The sequence below is a fragment of the Eupeodes corollae genome, chromosome 3 (assembly GCF_945859685.1).
Source record: "Eupeodes corollae chromosome 3, idEupCoro1.1, whole genome shotgun sequence".
Classification (NCBI taxonomy): domain Eukaryota; kingdom Metazoa; phylum Arthropoda; class Insecta; order Diptera; family Syrphidae; genus Eupeodes; species Eupeodes corollae.
In genome coordinates this window covers 75538857-75563361 of record NC_079149.1, presented here as the reverse complement: position 1 = coordinate 75563361, position 24505 = coordinate 75538857, and the positions used below count along the sequence as shown (strand labels likewise).

The following is a 24505-nucleotide window of genomic DNA, read 5'->3' as shown; positions in this document are numbered from 1 at the left end:
ACACATACATATATACATATACAAATGAGCCTAAAATTAAAATAGTTGATATAAAAAAAGTTAAAACATTATGAAAGTGTGATTAATTCAAATAATAAGCGTGAGATCATCATTCCATTTTAAATCTCTTCATGAACGTGTCCCCTAAAGGCCTCCTAAAAGTTTAAGTTAATTACAACATTATTAAACCACGAATGGGTGCTCTATTTGGCATCTACCTTATTTGTATATCAATTAAAGGCGCAAAGTGAGGAATAATCTGTATTCTTTTTATGGCACAAAGACGTTCCATTTAAACAAACCAATAGCACGAGTACCTATACCTACTTACACAAATTTGAATGATAGTTGTAAAACACACCTACAAAAATTAACCTTACGGCTTTATTTACTACCAAAATTACTATAAACTTTTACAAAATATAAATAATTCCCAGTATCAATAAAATAGTTTTAAATGTACAAGTTCTAATCGCATTAGAGTAGGTAACTACTTGACGAATTTTTGTGACACCGACATTTGATGTTTGTGAACTTTGTGTTATTTCGTTTAAAAAATCTTCTTCGATTTCCTGTTCATATTGCATGGATTCAGTTGAGTAGTTCGGAAGTTCAACTAAAAGAAATAAAAACAGGGAAATGTATTAAATTCAATCTTTCATCTTTGTATATGAAAACTAAAAAATGTTGCTCATGAGAGTACTATAGTTTTCATATACAAAGATTAAATTCAATCTTTCATATACAAAGATTCAATTTGAATAAGCCATTTAGCAAATACCTTCACCACCAGTAGCGAATCTCACAATTTTGCTGTTATCGCTCCATCCGAATCGGTTCCTAGCTAATACAGCAACCTCATATAAGCTAGCAGGTTGTAGTCCTCGCAGGTTGTAAGCGGTTGTGTGGATTGGACCTTAAAAAATGAAAAATTAAAGTTTTATCTTTGTATATACAGAAAGGTTTTGTATCTGTCGGAAACAATTTACCTTTGTGAGCAATATAAGAAAGAAACAATATTATTTTGTATCTAAATAAAAATTAGTAATTACTATCATTTCAAAATACCAACTTTGGGATGAGTTAACTTTACCATATTGAAAAAAAATAATGGATTCCTTACATGAACTTAAGAAAAACCAGAAAGCCGTTTTAAATCTGTTTTATATAATTAACTTCCCATAGGAAGTTATTGTAATGGGTCCGATTTGTCAAATTGAAAATTTTGACATTTCTCGACGTTTCAAGGTCCCTAGAGTCGAAATAAAAGATTTTTAGAAAGATGTCTGTGCGTGCGTGTGTACGTACGTTTGTACGTCCGTACGTCCGTACGTCCGTACGTTCGCGACGTTTTTTTCGTCGTCCATACCTCAAGAACCAGAAGAGATATCGACTTCAAATAAATTTTGTTATACAGATAATAAGGCAGAAAGATGCAGAAAGGGCTCTCAAGAAAATTGCGTGGGTGGTTTTTTTACCATAGCAGTTTGAAAAAAAGGTGAAAATTTTGGTTAACCCTAAATATCTTACGAACCAAAAACGCTAGAGACTTGAATTAAATTTTATATAATATATTGTAACGTAATACCAAACAGGTATATTTTTTGAAAAAAATCAATATAACGGTTTTTTTTAAATCAATAAAACTGAAAAAAAAAAATGTTCACCTCCAAAATTTTACGACTGAAATATGATTTCATCTCTAAAACAATTTTGTGCAACGAAGAATAATGTTTTTGACTTCTGATAAAATTTTGAAAAAAATCGAATTGACAGTTTTTTTACAAAAAATAAAAACCTAAAAAAAAATGTATAAAAGTTGGTAAAAATTGATTTTCGACTCGAATATCTTTTCAAAACTTTGAGATATTGGCTTTAATTTACTTTTATCTTTTAAAAAATCTTGTTGTCAACATGCAGTTAAAGTTTGAAAAGAATCGAATTGACAGTTTTTCTTACAAAAAATAAAAACCTAAAAAAAAAATTTTTAAAAGTTGGTAAAAATTGATTTTCGACTCAAATATCTTTTCAAAACTTTAAGATATTGGCTTTAATTTACTTTTATCTTTCAAAAAATCTTGTTCTCAACATGTAGTTAAATTTTGAAAAAAATCGAATTGACAGTTTTTTTACAAAAAATAAAAACCTAAAAAAATTTATAAAAGTTGGTAAAAATTGATTTTCGACTCAAATATTTTTTTAAAACTTTGAGATATTGGCTTTAATTTACTTTTATTTTTCAAAAAATCTTGTTGTCAACATTCAGTTAAAGTTTGAAAAAAATCGAATTGACAGTTTTTTTTACAAAAAATGAAAACCTAAAAAAATTTATAAAAGTTGGTAAAAATTGATTTTCGACTCAAATATCTTTTCAAAACTTTGAGATATTGGCTTTAATTAATTTTATCTTTCAAAAAATTTTGTTGTCAACATTCAATAAAATTTTGGAAAAAATCGAATTGACAGTTATTTGTACAAAAAATTAAAAATCGAAAAGAAATTAACAAAAATTGGTAAAAATTGAATATCGATTCAAATATCTTTTCAAAATCTTGAAAGTTAGACTTCAAACTTATTTTATCTTATAAGAAATATTGTTTTCAACATTCGGTAAAATTTTGAGAAAAATCGAATTGACAGTGTTTTTACAAAAACTAAAAACATTGAAAAAAAATTTATAAAAGTTGGTAAAAATTATTTTTCGACTCAAATAACTTTTCAAAACTTTGAGATATTAGCTTTACTTTACTTTCATCTTTCAAAACACTTTGTTGTCAACATTCAGTAAAATTTTTGTACAAAATCGAATTGACAGTTTTTTTCACAAAAAATTAAAAACCGAAAAAAATTAACAAAAGATGGTAAAAATTGATTTTCGACTCAAATATCATTTCAAAAATTGTAGATATTGGATTTTAACTACTTTTATCTTTCAAAAAATATTGTTGTTAACATTTAGTAAAATTTTGAAAAAATTCGAATTGATAGTTTTTGTAAAAAAAAAATAAAAATACTGGCTAAAAGATTATTTTATTTTACAGAAAATATTGTTTTCGATATTCAGTGATTTTTATTTAAAAATTCAACAGTCCGTTTTTTCATAAAAAACAAAATCTACAAAAAATAGTACCTACGCAAATTTGGTAAAATTGATACGAGTACATATAAACAAACTTTGAAGCAAGACAAATCGACAGACGGGATGGGAAGTTATCAGTGTGGGTCGCATCCCAGCCTCTTTGTTGTTTTTAAAATGCCCGTTAATTAGTCGTGAATGGCAATTTGAAGTGTATTGTTAAATGTTTCTTGATCATGGAGTGGGTGCCAACTTAGCAAAGTATGCCCTAAAATACGAATTTTCAGGACTTATCTTGATTATGTTTCGTCATTAAGTCCTAGGGAGGAATCGTCTAATGATGATTTTTGACAAGTTAAAGTCAACCAATTTGATCTGTTCGAATTTACAAAAAATATTGAAAGACTTTCTTATTTATCGTTTATAAGATCTTTTCTGTCGTATTAGCGGTACATATCGGGTTGGCTTCAGACTAGAAATTAAAATTGAAGAAATATTCACATTACGGCGGATATTGCATAAATTCAAGGATCGATATCAACCATCTCTCAATCAATTTTAAGGTATAGCTTAGAAAAAAGCTTTTTAGAGCAATGTTTAGTTTTTGCATCAGTTTTATAGTTGTCCGTTAATGACAAAAGAGAATATATATTTTTTTCATTTGTTAAGTTATTGATTATTTATTGTAGTGTTTATTTTCTTTCATCAAAAATACAGTACAACACTCTAATTTAGTGGTGGTGAATTAAAGGATTATTTTAAAAAATCAAAGAAAAAAACAACAGTTAAAAGCTAATTTCTGTCCTTAACATTTGTGTTTATAAAATGTTAGACTTGATTACAAGTCTGCTTTGTGGTTTAAGAAGTATTGTGTTACACTTTTGCCCATTTCCAATAATACTAAATCAGTTGCATCGGATATTGTGTTCGCAAATACTTTTAGTAAGCAAAATAAGTTACTACAAAATTATTTAATATGTTTTTGTACAACTTTATTACATTTAATAAATTAATTAGTGCAATTAACACATTGAGGCACTTACATGTCGATATGTATATTTATAAGTTATATGTTAATCTACAAATTATTACCAATAGTACCAATTTATAATAACCAGTTCCTAGGTTGAAGCTGGATTTGAGTACTAATTCTAGGACTAGTACCTGTCCTTACATTAGGACACTATAATTCTGTGAACAAATTGCCCCTAATTGGACCTCTAATAAATTACTCGCTTGTACACCAAAAAGTTTGACACTATTCGAAAACAAACGCAGCTGATTTTCATCACTTCTAACTTCAAAACGAAAAAAACAAAAAACAAATTTCAACACATACCAAGGAACTAAGTGAACAATTGACTTAATATTATCAAAATAATTCTTGTCATTGTAGAATCTTTATTGAAGTTAGTATTCATCTACTTTCTTATATAACTTATATATAAGGTAAAACTTGCAATTATCTTTTGTAAGAGTTCTAGAACATTAACATTCAGTAGAGTACACCACCAACAAATATCTAGGAACACAAATGTTAACTCAGGAGCTCCTATTTAAGTAATTGTTGTCATTTACAAGGCACACTTGTAGAACGATGAAATGTAGTAGAGTGAACGCGGCCCATCAGTATACAAAGTAAAACATCGAATACATGCTTTTATACATCAGTCGAAGGATCTAGCATCTACTTTGTGCGTATTTAATATAATTTAATTGGAATCCTACTGACTCTGGTAGAACAATGAAATTAAACAGAATAAATGTTGAAAATTACAAATCTTAGATCTTGCTCTCTCAAAACTAAAGTTTTGAATTTGCCTTAAAAACTTATAAATCTGAGAATATTCCCAGTTCTAAAATTCTGAAAACGGTTAATATAAATTTATTTTACAAGTTTGATATCAAAACAACTCATAACGACAGATATTTAATTACTAGCTAAGACTTTATGGGTTTACTTGGCAAGTTGTGTGTTAATAAATTTTAGCAAGTAATTATAATGAGTTGCTTTTTCACACTGCTAAAAATAAATAAATAAATAATTACCCTCGTACATTTAGAACTTGGCATTTTTAAGATCTCGTCATCACGTTTTTTGTATACAGTACAGCTCTTTTTGCGACTGTCAGGTTAGCACTATGTACATGTTTCGAAAATTTAAGAACTGAGTATGCAATTATTTGTAAATTTTTTGGTGTAAATTAGCTGTGGTAGAAAAAATCGTTTCTCAATGGTTTAAAAAATAACTTGTAATTGTAAGGTTGATATCAGGTTAGCACTACACTTGTTCAAACTAAACTAGTTGAAAATTTGTTGTTGTAAATAAGTTGTGGAAAAAAAACAAGAATTTGATTATCTTCGATTTTTCTAAAAAAGAATTTTTTCCTTTTCAAAACTAAATTTAAATCAATAAAGCTACAATAGATTGCATCGGTATAATTACGACTATCCTACTCTAATTATTAAACAATATAAATCGTTGTTTAGTAATAATTATCTGACATTATTCATTTTTGTATACGTAGAAATTAAAAAATGGTATCTTAGCACTAATTTTTTGTACAAAACAAAAATAAAACGTACCTTCTGAAAACTCTGAAGGAATAGTCAGCTCTGTCCATTCAATGGCAAAAGCCCTGTTTTGTGGTGTCACATTTCCTGCAAGGTACATAAAAAATAATTTGTTTTAATAACTCAAACATATAAACTTTTTCTATCTACCACAGTCATAAGGAACGAAAACAACATACACACATCAAATTTAAACTCACCCGATGGAATTTGTCGAAACTTCAACTTGAATTCATTGATGGGCGACTGACTCTCTGTTTGCCATATCATATTATGCGATGTTGAGCTCTGTACTGCGGGATTTATTTTAAAGACACATGGCATGGGTCGGCCTGTCAAATCTATCGCCACCCCTTTGAAACCAATCTTATTCTCTGCCCGGCATTCATAAACACCCAGATCAGAATCTTTGACCTTTTTTATGATTAAGATGTGCTTCGATACCGTGTAGTAGTGCGATAGGGAACGATTTGACTCCAATTCATTGTCATGACGGGCGATTCTTGAATCTATTCCAACTGGTACTCCATGATGAAACCAATGAACTGTGGCAGATGGAGCCGCTTCCACCAGACACTCGAGATGAGCACGCATGTTGATTTTCGTGTGAACCACTGTATGAACGGCTTGAATTTCTGGGCTAACTGTATAAATTCAGAAACAAATAAATGTATGTACTCGTATATACATATGTAATAAAAGGAGAAGCGGAAAACATAACAAAATATTGAAAACTTACAGAGAACATTTAAGTGAACACCGGCAACAGCAGACTCACCAACACCGTTTGTGGCCAGACAATCAATGGGACCGGACATTTCACGAGACCTCACTTCGACGATGTGATTCTGACGATTTCCAACGTTATAGTTTTCGATTGAGATACCATTATGTCGCCATGTTATAACAGGCGGTGGGACACCTTTTGCCTCGCACGTTATTTCAAATATAGAACCAACAGGTAATTCAAGGAACCCACTCGGTTCGGATACAATCGAGGGGGAGTATTGAACCTCAATTGCGTGGATCTGCACGGCATGGCCGGTGTTGGCCATAATTTCGCAATAGTATTCACCAGTGTCTGTCGCTTGCACGTTGGAAACTTGCAGGCTTCCGTTCAACCATAGGTGAATCCGTTCCGGTGTCGGGTTTTCTGGATGACGAGAGTCAACTAAAGGCACGTCATCTCTATGCCACCGCACGTATCTAAAGGGAGCTGAGATATTAATTTAAAAGAATGATTAATTGCACATATAAAAATGTAACCTATACAATACAATACCAATGAAAACACAGGGCAATGTGTTTGCAAAATATAGTGTAAAAAAAGTTTATGAATGTAATTTTGTTACCACATATTTTTTATGTATCTACAATAAATACAGACGATTTAAAAAAAATGGTATGAGTAGATGATACGAATAAGACTTATATCTGCAATTTAACATGGTTTAACTGTTGACTGCACCTTATCGAGAGATAATGATGAATCTAGCCTTTTTATCATCTTATTTTGTAGCCAAAGTATCTTGTAGCCAAGCTTTCTTACTACTGCCAAATAATGAGTTTTTTTTTAATAATACATATAATATTTTTGATACAAATGTAATATATAATATATATATATATATATAATATAATATAATATATAATATAAAACCTTCATTACACAAAAAAATAATATCAATAAAAAAGAGTGTTATACAAAAAATGAAAGAAGGGACAACGCCAAAATAAAACATCTAACATTGGCATTTACAATATCATATCTACAGATAATAAGTGCATTATAAAAGTGATTTAACTAATGTTACAATATCACTAATTCAATTAATTAACATATATCAGTCTTAAAAAAAAAATTCTAAAGGAGTAAACAAATAAAAAGGAACATTGATAAATAAATAACATTGTAAATGCACAACTAAAAAGTATGTATCACAGCAGAAGTGAATAGTCATATAAATAAAACAGAAACGAAATGAATAAATAAATAATAAATATTTAAATAAATAAATAAAATTAAAAAAAAATATGTAATATGTGAATTTCCTATAATTTAGTACCCGTAGCATGGTTAGTACGTTGGACTGTCATGCCAGAGGTCTTGGTTTCAATTCCTGCCTGTGCCATCTAAGGTTTTTTTCATGGGTACTGCCTCTTGCGAGAAATTGACAAATCCTCCAAGAGTAATTATTGTCATGGAAAGTGTTTTCTCAAATCAGCCGTTTGGATTCGGGTAAAAATTGTAGGTCTCCCCTATCCCTGAAAACATTACTCGCACACAGGAATGGTTAAGAGTTGTTAGTCACTAGGCCGTAGTTCTCCACGGACTGTTGCGCCACCCAATTTATAATTAATTCTATACATAAATAAATACATAGACAAATAGGAAATTTAATAAATAATTGATGTTTTAAATCTATGAAACTAGATCTGATACCAAGGCATTGTCAGAAGATATGCAAGTAATTACAAATAGGGTTTATCTTTTTTGCGCGCGTAGATTTTGGCGACCAGTGGTTGCCATTTTGTTTTAATGACATCTGTCAAATCTTTTGTTTATTATTCAATTGTTTATGCTAAGCGAGCGTTACATAACGATGATAACTAATTTCTAATGGCCTAAATTGAACAATATGGACCTAGACGACATGTGGTACCAGCAGGACAGCGCGCGGCGATAGGTACCACACAGCAAACGCCACGACAACTGCCCATAACATCTACCTGTCCTTATTTTAAAACCCTTTTTTTTCCTCATGTTTAGCAATTCTTTTATATACCATTTCAATATTAGTTACAACGTGTAATTCACAAGTTGAAAAACACAAGGGAAGATTAAAAATAATTAAAAAATTTTGCGACATTTGTAGCCTACGGATATGACTGATTGCACAATTACCCCATGCTTGTGAACCATAAAACAATATTGCCTGAAAGATAGCTTTGTAAATTAAAAGTTTATTTTCTTTACTCAACTTCGATTTTCGATTGATAAATGAATAGAGTATTTTGATATCTAAGTTAATCTTTTTGATTATTTCCTGTACATGTTAACTTAAGAAGATTTCCACATGATTCCTATACCGTTAATGAAGATCATTGAGCCTGGTAAGAAACAATCTTTTCTTTTTAGTAAATAAGATGTCCTGACTCCTAGATCCATTAATCTTTATTTTCAATAAAGAAAAGAACAGTTCGAAATTACACTTAATGCAGATTTCAAATTATGTATTTCTTATTATTAAAGCAATTAAATTTGTACAGAATATGCACGTATTTGTCTGCGAAAATAGCTTACTCCCAGTTTTGGACTCTAGGAAAGTCATGAGTGAAAACAGTATGAAGAAATTGGCCCAAAACAGAACACCTGCCACACGAGTAAACACATTAAAAAACAAAACGAACTTTACAATTCGTATTAGGTACATGAGAAAGGTAAACGTCTTGTGAAGAAGTGCATTTAAACAGAATGAAAGCCTCAGCCCATTCTTTTTGCAGTTAATAACTGTTTATATCCTCTTGAAATTTTAACTAATTGTATAGATTAAAAAGTTACTGTATCGGTCATCTTCCCTCCCAAATTTATAATTTTTAACTTGCAACACATACACTCCATGTCACATCACATGGATAGAGCAGGCTTTCTTCGTTTTTTATTTGCCCATATTTCTTAAAACCTTAGTTTTTTTTTGGCAAACCCCAAATGTGGAGTAAAAGAGGTACATATGTATTAAGTTTATATTGCAATCTAAATCCATTATCAATTCAATTCATCCATGGATTATGACGGTTTTTCCAAAGAAGGTCATAAAAAGTACCTGTTTTTTTGTCACATGGATAGGGACTAGATCTAAATTTACCTATAAGCGTGTTTTAAATCAGATTCAAGATTACCAAGGAAACCATCCGTTTTATAGCCAGCGAAATTAGAAAAGTTCAATTGTTATATACAACTACTTCGAGGACTTAGAGAGGTATGAAAAAAAACCACAAATAAAGAGTCAAGAAAGCCACATCATTTCAGAAAAAGCGGGTGATAGTGAGAGCTGCTTCAAATGCAAGAGTATCTATTAGTACGTTCAAGACAGAAGCTGGGGTAAATGCTAGATCAACTGTTACAGAAGGAGATGTAGAAGGAGGGTCAATGTATAGACGCAAGCAAATGAAGAAAAAACCACGCAAGAGCCAACGCCTTAATTTTGTGACAAATCACATCAGGTGGAATCTAGGTGGCATACCTTCGTTTTTTCCGATAAAAAAAAAACTGTAAACATATATATGTATTTTCTTAAGGCTTAAAATACTTGAGAACAAATACCATACACAAAATATGCTAAATCCATGACATTAAGCTTCTGGCCACAAAAACAAATTTTTTAAGGTAAAAGGTTAGTCATAAAGAGAAAAAATCATATAAAGAATCTAGAAACAAAAATTGTGTTAATTATTTTTAATTATTTCAAAAGTAGTCACTTAAATATGTTCATAAAAAAATAGACACATTTGAAGATTAGGGAATTCAATTGAACTAAAAAAGCAAGAGGACGCACATCGTCTCAATGTACTCGTAGAGAATTTTTGTTATACAACCGTTAGAAAAAGTCCACATAGAACTGATACCCACACAGCAACGTAATCTTTTGGGACAGTTTGTACAATTACAACAGGTTTATGTATTTGAAAATAAATGTTACGGTTGAAGGATTTATTTAGCGACAAAAATTTAAAAAAGTCCTGGTTTGTGGACACACCAATCCTACATAATATTTTTAGTTTACCTATTGAACAGAAGTACCCGTGGAGTGATGGTAGTGCGTTGGACTGTCATGCCAGAGGCATTGCGTTCCATCCCTTCCTGTGTCATCTAAAGTTTTTTCACGGGTACTGCCTCTTGCGAGGAATTGACAAATTCTTCAAGAGTATTTCCTGTCATTAAAAGTATTTTCTCAAATTAGCCCTTCGGATTCGTCTTCAAACTGTAGGTCCCCTCTATCCCTGACAACAATACTCGCACACAGGAATTGTTTAGAATTATAAGTCACTAGGCCATAGTTATCAACGGACTGTCGCGCCACCCAATTTATTTAATAATTGAACAGTCTTCCTGCTCCAACTCCCATATAAAAAATTCCTCGCTTACATATTGCCATTGACGCACTTCTTCTTTCAGTAAGGAGTTCATGTCCATTCTATCTGATTCCTTGCCCTCTTCTTCCTTTATTTCCTTCCGCACGAAATTGCCCCTGTATGCAAAAAGTCTGTTTAAAAAAGTACCTATATAAGATTTTAAAATATACCTATAAAATAAGTTTTTCTTCAAGGATATAAATGCCATTTGATTTGAATCTGTTCAAAGCCTTAACTTCCAAGTTTGAACTCAATCGACCCAATGTTTTTTTCTTTTTTTTTTTCGACTTCTTTACCATCGTAATATCATTTTTGATTAAAATCTCGAGTTCGAAATTTTGCACGAATGCAAAACTTGCCATATAGTTCCTACATGTCGAAAGTAAAAACAAGATCAGTCTCTAGTATCCAGATAGCTCTTGGCCTTCGGATTAACTAGCCTTATATGCAATTAACGGATCTCTGTGAAAATCGAACACCTCGGAAGTCTGGGTCTTTAAGATAGGCCAGCAGGGCTTTTAGAAAGCCATCTGCTGTTTCTTCTGCTCACGTTGTTAGTAATAGAATTGTGGGTGCCCAAAGAGTAAGGGAGAAATACTTTCGTCTCGTAGTGTTGTCTAAGAATTACCTTCCACTACTACTAGTTAAAGAAGTAATTCCCGAGCTTCCTCAATGCGGTGCTTGGTAGGGATATATTACGATAACTTATCGAAATATAAGAAATGACAACTGTTGTTTGTGGAACCGTTAAATACAAGAATTATTTTACTGTGCTTTTGGAGTGGGATGGGATATTTTATAAAACAATTGTCAAAAAGAACGGTAACTTTAAGATGTAGGTTTTTATTAAAAAAAAACTAATTCTCTGTTCTATTAGCTAGTTTTATGTATAGTTTTAGTTTGAAAAAAAATGGGTTTGAACACAAAATTTGGTAACTTTTTAAAACTATAAAATTATAAATATTTGTTCTTAAATTCGTTGCTATAATTAATTCCTAATCAAACTCTGAAAACTAGATGGTGTTATATTGTCTAGTTTAAAAGAAAATGCATGCTTAGATCAAAGGTGTTAATAAGTGTGATATTAAGACTATCACCTTGAGGCTTTACAAAATAGATGAGACGGATGCAAAATGCACAAAACTTCTCCTTCATGAAGGGGATTCTGTCGCTCAATAACTTGGTACACCTATCAACTTCCCATCACTGAACAGATCATTTTTGTCTGCTATAGAGACTTCCACAGTCGTGAGCCCTTTCCCTTCCTACAAATATAACTAAAAAGATGACGGAATAAGTGATGTTTTTCTTTTGCTCTATCCAATCAGTGTATTAAGTTCCAGGCAGAGCTCTTGGCGAACAAACGAGTCTTGTCATTGGTTTAATGAAAGCATGATATCGACTACCAATATATCCATCTCGCAGGCAGTAAAGCTCACATAAATTTATTGGACTTTTTACTTTTTTTAATTACTTCCTTGATTCCTTTCAATACCTATACTGGGTACTACAATACTGCCAATTGTTTTTTTAAGTTTTCTGCAAATGATACATGAAAAGGAAGTTGAGACAATTTATCACCTTCTATACTCATAGGTTTTTTTATAACTATCCTAGTGATCTTATAAAATCGGAAATTAACTGTTTCATTATTAGCTCTAAATTGTTGAACAAGCAAGGTAAATTTCTAGATCTCTATGGTATCGCAAAGGACCAATTACAGGTCGTAATTGAAAATTGCAATTTAGTTCAGTTGTTTTCATGTTTTAAACATCCAATAAAAATTAATACCATCATTATTAAAATTATTATTATTATTATTATTATTATTATTATTATTATTATTATTATTATTATTATTATTATTATTATTATTATTATTATTATTATTATTATTATTATTATTATTATTATTATTATTATTATTATTATTATTATTATTATTATTATTATTATTATTATTATTATTATTATTATTATTATTATTATTATTATTATTATTATTATTATTATTATTATTATTATTATTATTATTATTATTATTATTATTATTATTATTATTATTATTATTATTATTATTATTATTATTATTATTATTATTATTATTATTATTATTATTATTATTTCATAAGCGCTAGCATTTAGGGTATCTACACTTCTTAACTTCTTTTAACGTCAAAGCCATGACTGTCCTACCATCATGGTTCGAAATTAAAACATGCTGTCCTTTATTTTGGGTGTAATTTCACGGCTATCGATTTCTGATTTGAAAAAAATGCACCCAATGAGAAATGAAAAAATGTATTCAAAAAATTGTATAAAGGCGGCTACGACCGTGAATTAATTCTGTATTTCCTTTTTAATTTATAAAAACGCCATATCATGCATTCATCATAAGATGAAACTATTTAAATAAAAAAAACATTATGTGATCAAGCTGATCTTACCTTCTTCAAATTTATCACGTTGCGTTACGTTCGTTTAACTGTAGGGTATAATAACTAATAAGTTTTTAAGTGTGTTTCTTTCAACACAGTTTTATGAATCTAATAATTGTGTGTACAAAATTAATTATATGCAGATAGATTTTGAAATCTAAGACAAAAATAAGTTTTGTCAAATTAAGTAGTGCGCTGATTTGTTTTTCTGTGAAAAAAGAGGATACGTTTAGAAACACTGTACAAGGATTCCTACATAGCTTGCATATTATTAAATAATGCTATATTATATTATTGTAATTCCTTCACTGGCTCGGGTGAATCAAAACATGACAAGATATTGTTTTGAAAACTAAAAACAAAGCTGTTGGGAACAGATTAATTGTACACAATGACGTTTTTAATAACTTGTATTGAATCTCTTTTTTTTATGAAGAACGAAAATGGTTCGCTTAATATCTTTGAGCGAGAAAGGAGGAGAAAGGATCAAAATAAAAGCATTCAACAATACGCCTAAACGAGAAAGTATGTATAGCCAAAGGAATAATAGAAATACAAATGTAATTGGTAGTTGCATAATGTAATGTCAGGTTTTTATATATATAGTTTTTATTGTAGCCAAAATATCACATTTCATTCTTACCTATATTGCACAATTTACAGAGATTGATATACGCTATCTTACTACTGCCAAATGATGAGTTTTTTTAATAAGTAGTTTTTTACAAATACAAATACAAACATAATTGAAGGAAAAGCTACGACAAAAACCCTTCATTAAATAAAAAACAAAAGATAAATAATAACAATAAAGAGCGTGTTATAGAAAAGATGAGAGAAGGGGCTGCACACAAGTAAAACATCTAACAATGGCTTTTACATAATAATTTTTACATAAATGGTACATTAAACTAGTGATGTAACTAGATTATTAAACATTAAAAAAAAGGAAATCAAAAACAGAAATCTTAACAAGTAATCGAATGAAAACGATAAATAAATAACAGTAATGACAGTGCAAATTTACAGATAAATAATAAACGAAACATATATTAGCAAAAATGAATAATTACATAAATTAAATAGTAATTTAATAAATAATAATATAAAATAAATAAATTAATTAATAAATAAATAAATAAATAGATAAATAAACAAATAAATAAATAAATAATTATATAAATAAATAAATAAATGAATAAAAAAAAAACAAATAAATAAATAAATATATGAATATATAAAATCAATCTAATTAACAAATAAATATATTCATAGAGTTAAAAATAAATAAATAGATAAATTCATAGAAAAAAATATGCATATACGGAATAGAAGACTTAATAAATAATTAAAGTGCTAAATATGACGCTAGGTCTGATACCAAGGCATTGTCAGAAGATATGCAAGAAAAGTTATATTTTTCCTTAAGTTTAGCAATTCGACTAGATACCATTTCTATATTAGTTAATGCATGTAATTCACAAGTTGAAAAATGCCAAGGAAGATTAAACATCATTTTCAAAATTTTATTTTGCGATGTTTGTAACCTACTAATATGACTGATTGCACAATTATCCCATGCTGGTGAACCGTACAAAATTATTGCCTGAGCTTTGTAAATTAAAAGTTTATTTTCTTTACTCAACTTGGATTTTCGATTGATAAATGTATATAGTATTTTAATTGTTAAGTTAATCTTTTTAATTATTTCCTGGACATGTAAGCCAAAGGTTAGTTTTGTATCTAGTGTTACTCCTAGGTATTTTGCAGAAGATTTCCACTCGATGCCTATACCGTTAATAGAGATCATTGAGCTTGGCAAGAAACAGGATTTTCTTTTTCTAGTAAAAAAGATGGCCTGAGTCTTTGAAGCATTGATCTTTATTTTTCAATCAAGAAAATAGTTTTGAGTTGTATTTAGGGCAGATTGCAAGTTAATTCCAATAATGGAAGCAATTGAATCTGTGGAAAAAAAATACATGTATCGTCAGCGAAAATAGCTGTCTCGCAGTTTTGGAGTCTAGGAAAGTCATGAGTGAAAATAGTGTAAAGAATCGTGCCCAAAACAGAACCCTGAGGAACACCTGCCACACAAGTAAACATATCAGATACAAAATTGTTCACAGACACTATACATTTTCTTAAGTACAAAAAGGACTTTACAATTTTTATCAGGTACATGGTAAAATTAAGAGCATACATCTTATGAAGAAGTCCGTCATGCCAAACAGAATCAAACGCCTTTTCTACGTCAAGCAATATCATACCTGTACTTTTTCCAATACAAAAATTTCTCTTGATATGGTTTTTAATACGATGGACTTGATGTATTTTGATAACAGTGCTATGAGAAGGCCGAAAACCAAACTGTTCAGGGGGTAAAATATTATTTCGGTCAATAAAGATCATAATTTTTTTTTAATAAATTTTTCAAAGCACTTGCTTAAGGAGCTTAGTAAACTTATTGGTCTGTAGTTAGCCGGCATAGTAGCACTTTTTCCAGGTTTTAAAATAGGAATAACCTTAGCAACTTTCCATTCGCTTGGAAAATACCCAAGCTGAAGACAAGAGTTAAACAATGATTGTTAAAATATAAATCCTGATCTGGGAAGGTGTTTTAAATACACGTTTTTGAGTTTGTCAAAGCCCACTGACTTTCGTGTTTTCAAAGAAATCAAGATGTCTTTTATATCGTCAATTGTAGCCTGATCTATAGTATTGTTAGCAGCACTATTGTTAATGAAATTAATTGTGTTTGAAACTAGAGATTCCACAGAAATGTTACCTGTAGTGCTGCTATCTAACAATTGATTATTACAAAATGTTTCAGCCAGTGCATTTGCCTTTTCAATGCCCGACATCATGATTTGGTTTCCTATCTTAAGTGCGGGAATGTGGGAATTACGTTTTTTAATTACTCTTACTACATTCTAAAATGGTTTGCTAGATTTTTCCATTCCTAATAGTCTTTGGTTCCAGGAATTATTTCTGAATTTTGATATGCCTTCTTTAATCAAGGCATTAAGAATTTTCATTTCGTTGAAATAAAAACAATTTCTTGTTCTTATCCACCTGGTTCTGTAGCTATTCCGTATTTTAATCAGTTCCAGTAAATTACTAGGTAAGACATTAGTACTTCCAAGTTTGATCTTTTTTTTAGGCACAGAGCTTTCAACACTTTCAACAATAGCAGACGTGAATAATGCAATATTTTGACCAATTTGAGATTGATTAAAATTTAAATTTGAAATGTCAGGAATACTTCTGAGCTTTGCTCTCATTCGCCGTTTAAATGTTAACCAATTAGCATTTTTGAAATCAAAAGTTTCACTTCTCCCACTTAGAGGTGAAGTAAAAGTACTAATAGTTACAGGTAAGTGGTCCGAGCTCATTTCATTTAAAACCATAGGTTCAGTAAACAACCCCGGCATATTTGTCAGATATAAATCTATGGTTGAAGGATTAGCCCTGTTATTCGCAGGATAAAAAGTAGGATGAGGCGGAAACAAAATGTCAAAAGAGTGTCTGGAATTAAGATTTTCTAGTATATTTTCCCATGTATTCGCTCTCAGACAACCCCATTTCCTATGCCTGCAGTTAAAATCCCCACCAATTAGAAAAATGTCATTTACACTTATTAATTTTCTTAAGTCATTGTTTAAGTCGTATCTATTTTGAAGCGTTGTAGCAGTACTACCCGGAAAGTATGCAGCAAATATTTTTAATGTGGAACCATTAGAAAATGGAATTTCAATACTTATATTTTGAATTAATTTAGTATTTATAATTGGAATTGTTTTATGCCGAATACTTTTTTTTTACTACAATGGCAACAACAATGGTTTTTAAGATATAATCTTTAATAATTCGAAAAAAAAACACATATTAGTATTTTTTTTCAAAGAAATTCATGATGATTTTAAAAATCTCCAATAACTGAATGTACATAGTTCCGCCAAGAGCCAAAATACGTATAACTATCGGAGCATCTCAATTCTCAATATTCTGCATCAAAAAAATCAACGAGTTCTTAACATTTGAAAGAAGTCAAAAGTGATTTCTTCAGATGAAAACAAAAATTTCAGGGTCCTGAATCCTTTTGAAATGAAAAAAGTTATTATATCCGTAAAGGTTTTGTAACATTTTTTAAATGGTTTCATTATGGCGATACTCATATTGAAACACAGGAACATCAAAAGTATACATACATTTTTCACCAAATGTTGACATTCTGAGAGTGGGTTACAAATTGATGATAGCTATTCTATAAACAAAAACAGCCATTTTATCTGCATAACATATAATTATTACGCATTATATAATTTAAATAAATAAATTAGGTGGCGCTGTAGTCCTTTATAAGCTAGGGCCTAGTGATAATTCTTAACCATTCCTCTGTTCGATGTTTTCAGGACTTCTTCAGCCGAATACGAACTGCTAATTTGAGAAATAACTTTTCATGACGGAATCAATCTTGGTTGGTTTCTCAATTCCTGAGAAGAGACAATACCATCAGTGAAACAAAACTGGCACTGGTAGGGATTAAACCCAAGACCTCTTGCATGACGCGCTAACCATCACGCAACCGGACTTACCGTTGGAAAAAAAATACTTAGGTACCTTGTTTAGTTCAAACATAGCTGTGAAGCCCTTATTAGGATATAACTATAAAATAAATTTAATGACAAAAAAAAGAAATTTCACTGCAGAACTTATTTGAAATTATAAACGGTCAGATAGGAAATGAAAAACTACAAAGGTACCTGCATAATATGTATCGGTATTAAAAAAAAATATTTTCCGATACACATTTTTTAAAAATATAAAAAGAGATTTGTTGTTATGGATGTCCTTAAAGAAAGTCAAAACTTACTATTGTGATGGCAAGGAAGTAAAACGGTATCATTTTCAGCTGTTTTCACTGTTGTCGGAACACTTTTAAAGCTTTTGTTACTATCCCGATCATTATTAAAATTGAGTGCCGATTGTGCGTTATTAAGAACACAAATTAATCCCACGATTATTGTCACACAATTATTATTTCCGTTCATTTTTATTTTATTGTGGTATTGAATTTTTTAATAATTATTTAATTAATCAAATATTCTACAAGTTTGTCTTTGTCGAACGTAAGAAAGAATCAATCTTTAGATACTTTTTTATTTCTCCAAGAATACATTTTTTTCTAATGTCACACACTATGAAACAAAATTTGTGGATAAAATCAAATTCACGACGAGATCAGTATCCAATCCTATCGGTGCAGTACGAAGGTTGCAATCAAACTGACCACGATCGGCTGCCCAAGAAAAGTAACAATTCGTTGTGAATAGGGATGAAATCAATAATTTTGTTCCGAACCAGGGATGAGAACGAGAGAAGTGAAATATAAAACGTATACAAAAATGTTAAAAAGGAAAATTCTTTTTAAAAAATCATCATATGTTTATTAAATGTATGCAAGAACTTTATTTTTTCAAGTTCAATACACATAATACAATAGTCTTATAAAAAGTGGGTCGTGTTAATACTGGTATGCCATCTTATCCCTTTTATATTTCAGACAGGTGTAATTTATCAAAAGTACCTTATAGCTATTTTTCGCATGATATGGAATTAAAAACTTAAAACAGAATGAATGAATTTTAGCATATCAACATATTTATCAAAATGGTTGACTCTAAAAAAGATAAAAAGCGATAAGGATTAAAACCTCAAATAACGGAAAATGTTTAAATATAGCTCTGGCTAACATCTAACGGTTTAATGCTCCATATGTATTACCGATAAAATTAAATTATGTGATAGTGAGTATACGCTCAACTCCCATACTAATTTTCTCATGCTTCTTTACACTTAATTTATATAGGAGATTTTGCAAAAATGAATCATTACAAACAATTTTTATGATTATTTTACTTATTTTCACCCAAGAAAAGTACAATAATATAGTAGTAAATTCTCATATCTGTTTAAAACATCTTTTGTAAAATGTTGTTAGGTACTGTGGAGTAAATACTAAACGAGTATGATGTGTTGTATTTTGTATCAGCTAATGTTACTGAGTTTTCTTCTCTGCTAACAATATTTTTCAATATTTTTGTATGGGTAATTTTAAAGACGATTGTTGGTTGTAAAGATATAAATGCTGGTATTTATGCTGTGTCGGTTAAAATTTACACGTTAAATGGGTTAATAATTTAATCTTACATAGTTTTTGATTTATTTTTCAGAATTTAATTTTACCAAACCAAATTAGAATGTGAAACCGAGATATTTATTACATTATTTTTATTAAAAAATGGAAATTGAAAGACGGGGAAACCAGAAGAAGATATACATATATTTAATGTTGGTACTTGTGTCTTAAATTTTGTGTAAACAACTAGCTTTCAAAAATTGCTATTATGAGTTACGTCGTAATAAAGAATCAAAAATACAACTTTTCTGGTCCTCGATAAAGTTATTGTATTAAGTCTTGGACTGTACTTGGCTTGAAAGTTCTTAAGTGCAATATACTTACGAGAATTAAATCAAATTAGAGTTCGAATTCTGTATTTTGTTTAAAATTATTTGGTTTGCTTAAGAAACTTTAGGGAACAATAATTAGAGGTCATTAAAAATATGATACTTCAAACGAAATTATGATTCATGCGCTTTATTTTGTATTATTAATTAATACTTTTATCCTAAAGAAGCGAGAGCTTAGCGGTTTTCGATTACCCACCAGAACATAAGAAGCTCAAATAATAATTGTGTATCTTATTACTAAATACTAAGAGTATATTTACAATTATGGAAACGTCCGTCCGCTTCACACGTACATATATACGTGGAGAAATATCAAGAGCATGGGCAGCTCAAAAATCGGGTATGATATATAACAATATACAATACACAAAACACATTGTCACAATTTAATAGGCAGTATAGGTTCCTATTGAAAATGTTTTTGTAACCCTTTGCGAATACTTACAAAATTGTAGGAGTATTGTGTTGAGTAGACCAATTAATTAATTATACGCATTCCCCATCAGAATCAAAAGGGGATCTTCTCGATGGATTTAAGCAATTACAACAGTTCGTCGGTATTTGAACTAATTTATTATGATCTTATCGATTGATGGTCATTTATTTTTAATTTTAAGGCTGGGTGCCCGGCAAAAAAAACGGTTGGACCATTCCAAATAAGTTTACTACTATTACTTTTAAAATGAAAATTGATTGAAAGAAAATGTTGTGTTAAATAAACCAACAAAGCTGCATCAATATAATCATGTTTGTATTTTTGTTAACCTTGGTTTGAAAAGATCTTTTTATTTTTCTGTTTTAAAAGGAGATTAAGTAAGTTATATTATTTTTATAAAAATATCGTATGGGACCAAAATAAGTCAAATCGTTCATATTTTACATTAGTTTGGTTTGAATTGGTGATAAAAATTCTATTTATTATAACAAAAATCAATGCGAGGATAAACTTTAAAGTTTAAAACAATAGAAAAGTAACTGTCACATTGTTTTTTTTAGGTTAGCAAAACTATTTATTTTACGTTTTCTCTTATTTGCAATTGTTCATATTTCTCAAAATATTTTCCTAACAAAATGTTTTAGAGGCTTACCTAAAAAGTATTGTAAAAAACATTGACCAATATTTTAAATAGTTAAACTAATTAAATTTATAATTGTACAATGATTTGTTTCCTTTGTTATGTTTTTTGTAAATTTAAGTATGCAGGTTCTTAATTTACTTTTTTATGGTTTCTGACCGAAATAAACAACATTGCAAAATTGATGTTCATCAAATATGTATGTGTCCCGAAGTAATACCTCGGTTCAAATATTCTTATTGGTCTCGATGTATTTTGTAAGGCACAGTTCCCAACATATAATAACTTGTTAAATTACGTTATATGTATGTAAGCAATGAACCAGAGTATGGTCAGAGTATCAACACAAATTTTGATTATCCATAAGTGTTTTAAGTTCACGTTCCAAAAGCTCATAGTTCATACCTGTTTTATTCATCGTAGCCCAAGTCTGTATAGTAATTCAACTTCCAAAGAATTCGATGCGTTGTCCAATTTTATCCAGAGAATTGTATTCCGATTTCCACACAGTGAGATCATAGTTAGGGCCGATTTTCTGGTTAGACAACACCTAAAGAAGAGTGTGTCGAGATTTTTGCTGAGTTAAAGCACCTGACTTAGTTAGTTGGAGAGCCAACTCTAATTCCTGATGTCGCAAGTCAATCTGCTAACACTTAAGACTTATTTCTTACTTGTGATCTTAATAAATATGCGATCAGTGTATCATAGCCTCTACGCACATCAGATTATTGTTTCTCATCTACAAATTTCTCATGCGAAAGAACCCAAGCTAAAGTAAAAACCCCTTCGAGAACCGTTTGGCAATATGAAAAAGCCAACTGGAACGGTCTCATCAGCTTCTTTAGGAACTTTAACTGCTTCTATACTTTCACCATAGTGACGTGGATTTCAGCACAGGTAATTATTTGTAGAATAAATAAAGTAAAATCTATCAAACTCAAAGAAAACTTATGGTTTGATTCAAACTAGAAAGAGGTTATTAGGTTCAAAGATCCACTTTTTCGGATTTACAAAGACAACCCCACTGAGGAAAATCGGAATAAGTTCAAACAAGCTAGTAACACCTGTAAAAGACATATCAATGCATTCAATTTTTGCACATGACCAGAAATTACGACAAAAACACTACAATGTTCCAAAGGTTATAAAAATGTCTGGCTGTTTGTGAAAAATGTGCCGACGCTTGTTTTCAATAACACTCCTTTTATATGATTAATAAGGCCAATTTGCCTAGATCACAGTTTTCTGTTCATTTAATGATTCTAATGCGTGACATTGATGTTGACATTACGCAGAGAAAGTGGCGCTAAATTGGCCATACATTGAGGAAGCCGGACAACAACATAGCAAAGCAGTGCTTTCAATGGAATCCTCAAGGTAAAAGGCGGCCTGGAAGACCAATACAAACATGCGTATCATCTGTCATGAAGGAAGCTAATTCCCAAAACTCGAAGACGTGGTCCCAGCTGAGGTATTGTGCTAGGAATGGAGAGAGATGGAAGAAACTGGTTGCCGCCCTGTACTCCAAGAGGAGTTAAAGTGCTGCTACTACCAGCCGGAAACGAAGAAGAAATTCACAAATCCACTGGCCCGGATAGCATACCTGCTATTATTCTAAAGAGGTGTTCTTCAACGCTAGCAAAATCACTGCATACGTTTTTCCATCTGTCTTAGTCTATAAATCTCTTTCCGAATTAATGAAAAACAGCAATTATTAAGCCTGTCCCTAAAAAAGGCGAATCCAATTTCACACCGTTCCTTCTTTCCAAGATCATGCAAAGGATAAAAGTTCAACGACTTAGATGGCTGGGTCACGTATAGAGCGCATGGAACTCAATGCTCCGGCGCGGCTTAGTAGAGGAAGGCTGCGGATCAGGTGGAGCGCACAAGTGAGTACTTGGAGTACGCAACTGGAGACATCTAGCTAGGGACCGAGCTAGACGGAGAAGTTTGTTGGGATGGGTCTTAGTTCACACCAGGATCGTAGAGCTACCTTAAGTAAGTAAGTAAGTTATACACTTCCACGTAACCAAAAGTGATACCGTCAATTTTTATTTCAAAGTTATTACCATTATACGTTATTTGCGTGGTCTGACGATTAGTGAATAAGCCGAATTTTGTACATTCCAATCAAAGTTTGTTGTATTTCTTGGATTTCATAAATATTTTACCATTATAAATTTACGAAACATTTTTTCCAAGGCTGCGAAAAAAGTGCAATTGAAAGTGGGTCACCCTGTCTTACTTTATGTACGTGTCGTATAAAATACTGGCCCAGTAGTTTCCTTTCTAATTTATGTAATATTATCATTGTACACATTTTGCAGGATACAAACAAATTTTGGTTCCTTACCTTGTTAAATTAAAGTTTGCCAAATAAATACAAAATAAGTAAATAAATTCAATATTAATAGTTATATTGTACTCCCTGGACATTTCTATGATTTGGTATATTGTATGAAGATTGTGTTTTTTGTATATATTGCTGTAAAAGTTTGTTATTTTTTCTGTTATAAATCTACCAAAAAAAAGCTGTCCAATGGTTGTCTTGTAAAGTAAATTTTATTTTTTTGCTTTTTCGAAAACTATTTTGACTTCATCGTAATTATATGTACCTATATGTGTGTTGTATGTGATTTTCAATATATTAATTTCAACAGCTATTTATGTACATACATATGTGATAAAATTTTTTTATAACTACATTGTTCTATAATTACCCTTAATTTTGATGCTTTGATTGCCCTTCTCATTTTCATATAAATTATTGTAATCAAACTATATCACCCAAAAGAGAGGTGCCTTTAATAGTTAGTGAAAAGAAATACGAGTATATTCATCAACAGCCAGGCAGCTGAGTGGGAATGAATGGCCAGATCCAAGCCGGAAAAAGCAACAATTGAAGATTTCTCTCAATGGAATAACAAAGGAATAAATATTAACGAACAAAGACTATTACTAGTGCTGTGTGATGTCGTCAATAAAAAAAAACGAATTAATTGTTTCCTTTTAAGTACTTATTCAAATTTCTGTATGTTGATTATAAAAAAAAAACATCACGAACGTATCCAGGTTATGCAAACTAGTCCCGACTCCAGAAGCTAATTGGAATGTGAATAGAAATTCATCAACAAAATGTTTGCGCTTGAACATCGAGGTTCCTTTTTTTAAATATTTATTTGATATTCCAAAATATTTACTAAATCTTATTATAAAAAGTAAATAGAAACTATGACTGTCTAACACTTGCTCAAAACTTATTTAAGCAGGTATTCCCGCCAACAATATCACGGACAACACTACACATAAACACCAAAAATAAAATGTACGACTGGGTCACTTGCTCCTGTAGGAAAATAATCTGTTTTAATAAGTACCTATGTATATAAGATTTAAAAATATACCTGTAAAATAAGTTTCTCTTTAAAGATATAAATGCCATTTTATTTGTCAAAAAACTTGCGATTTGTCGCAGGACACAACTCATCCCCGAAAATGAAAAATAATTGTACTTGTAAGCATACTCAACGAAAACAATTGTTTGTGTATTCAACTGTGTGTTCAAAGCTTTTTCCTTTGGATAGCCTTATTAACTTCCCATAGGAAGTTATTGTAATGGGTCTGATTTGTCAAATTGAAAATTTTGACATTTTTTTTTACAAAAAATAAAAACCTAA

The 24505-nt window shown here is 30.4% G+C and overlaps 1 protein-coding gene across 1 annotated transcript; it reads right to left on the bottom strand.

Annotated features, from left to right (window-relative positions):
* Nucleotides 1–362: 362 nt before the first annotated feature.
* LOC129951722 (hemicentin-2) lies at nucleotides 363–18516 on the bottom strand. Its single transcript, XM_056064027.1, has 6 exons — nucleotides 18095–18516; nucleotides 6390–6866; nucleotides 5851–6294; nucleotides 5663–5737; nucleotides 782–916; nucleotides 363–616 (listed from the first exon to the last, which is right to left on the bottom strand). Exons 1-6 carry the CDS (start codon nucleotides 18270–18272, stop codon nucleotides 414–416), a joined length of 1512 nt encoding a protein of 503 aa, XP_055920002.1. The 5' UTR covers nucleotides 18273–18516; the 3' UTR covers nucleotides 363–413.
* Between the last annotated feature and the right edge of the window lie 5989 nt (nucleotides 18517–24505).

Bases quoted from the DNA above. Each gene is read 5' to 3' on its own strand.
- LOC129951722 (XM_056064027.1), bottom strand. From the start codon at position 18,272: ATGAACGGAAATAATAATTGTGTGACAATAATCGTGGGATTAATTTGT. The intron at 5,738-5,850 runs GTGAGTTTAAAT...TGTACCTTGCAG, and splicing joins GTTTCGACAAATTCCATCGG to GAAATGTGACACCACAAAAC. The intron at 917-5,662 runs GTACGTTTTATT...TCATTTTTTAAG, and splicing joins TCCTTCAGAGTTTTCAGAAG to GTCCAATCCACACAACCGCT.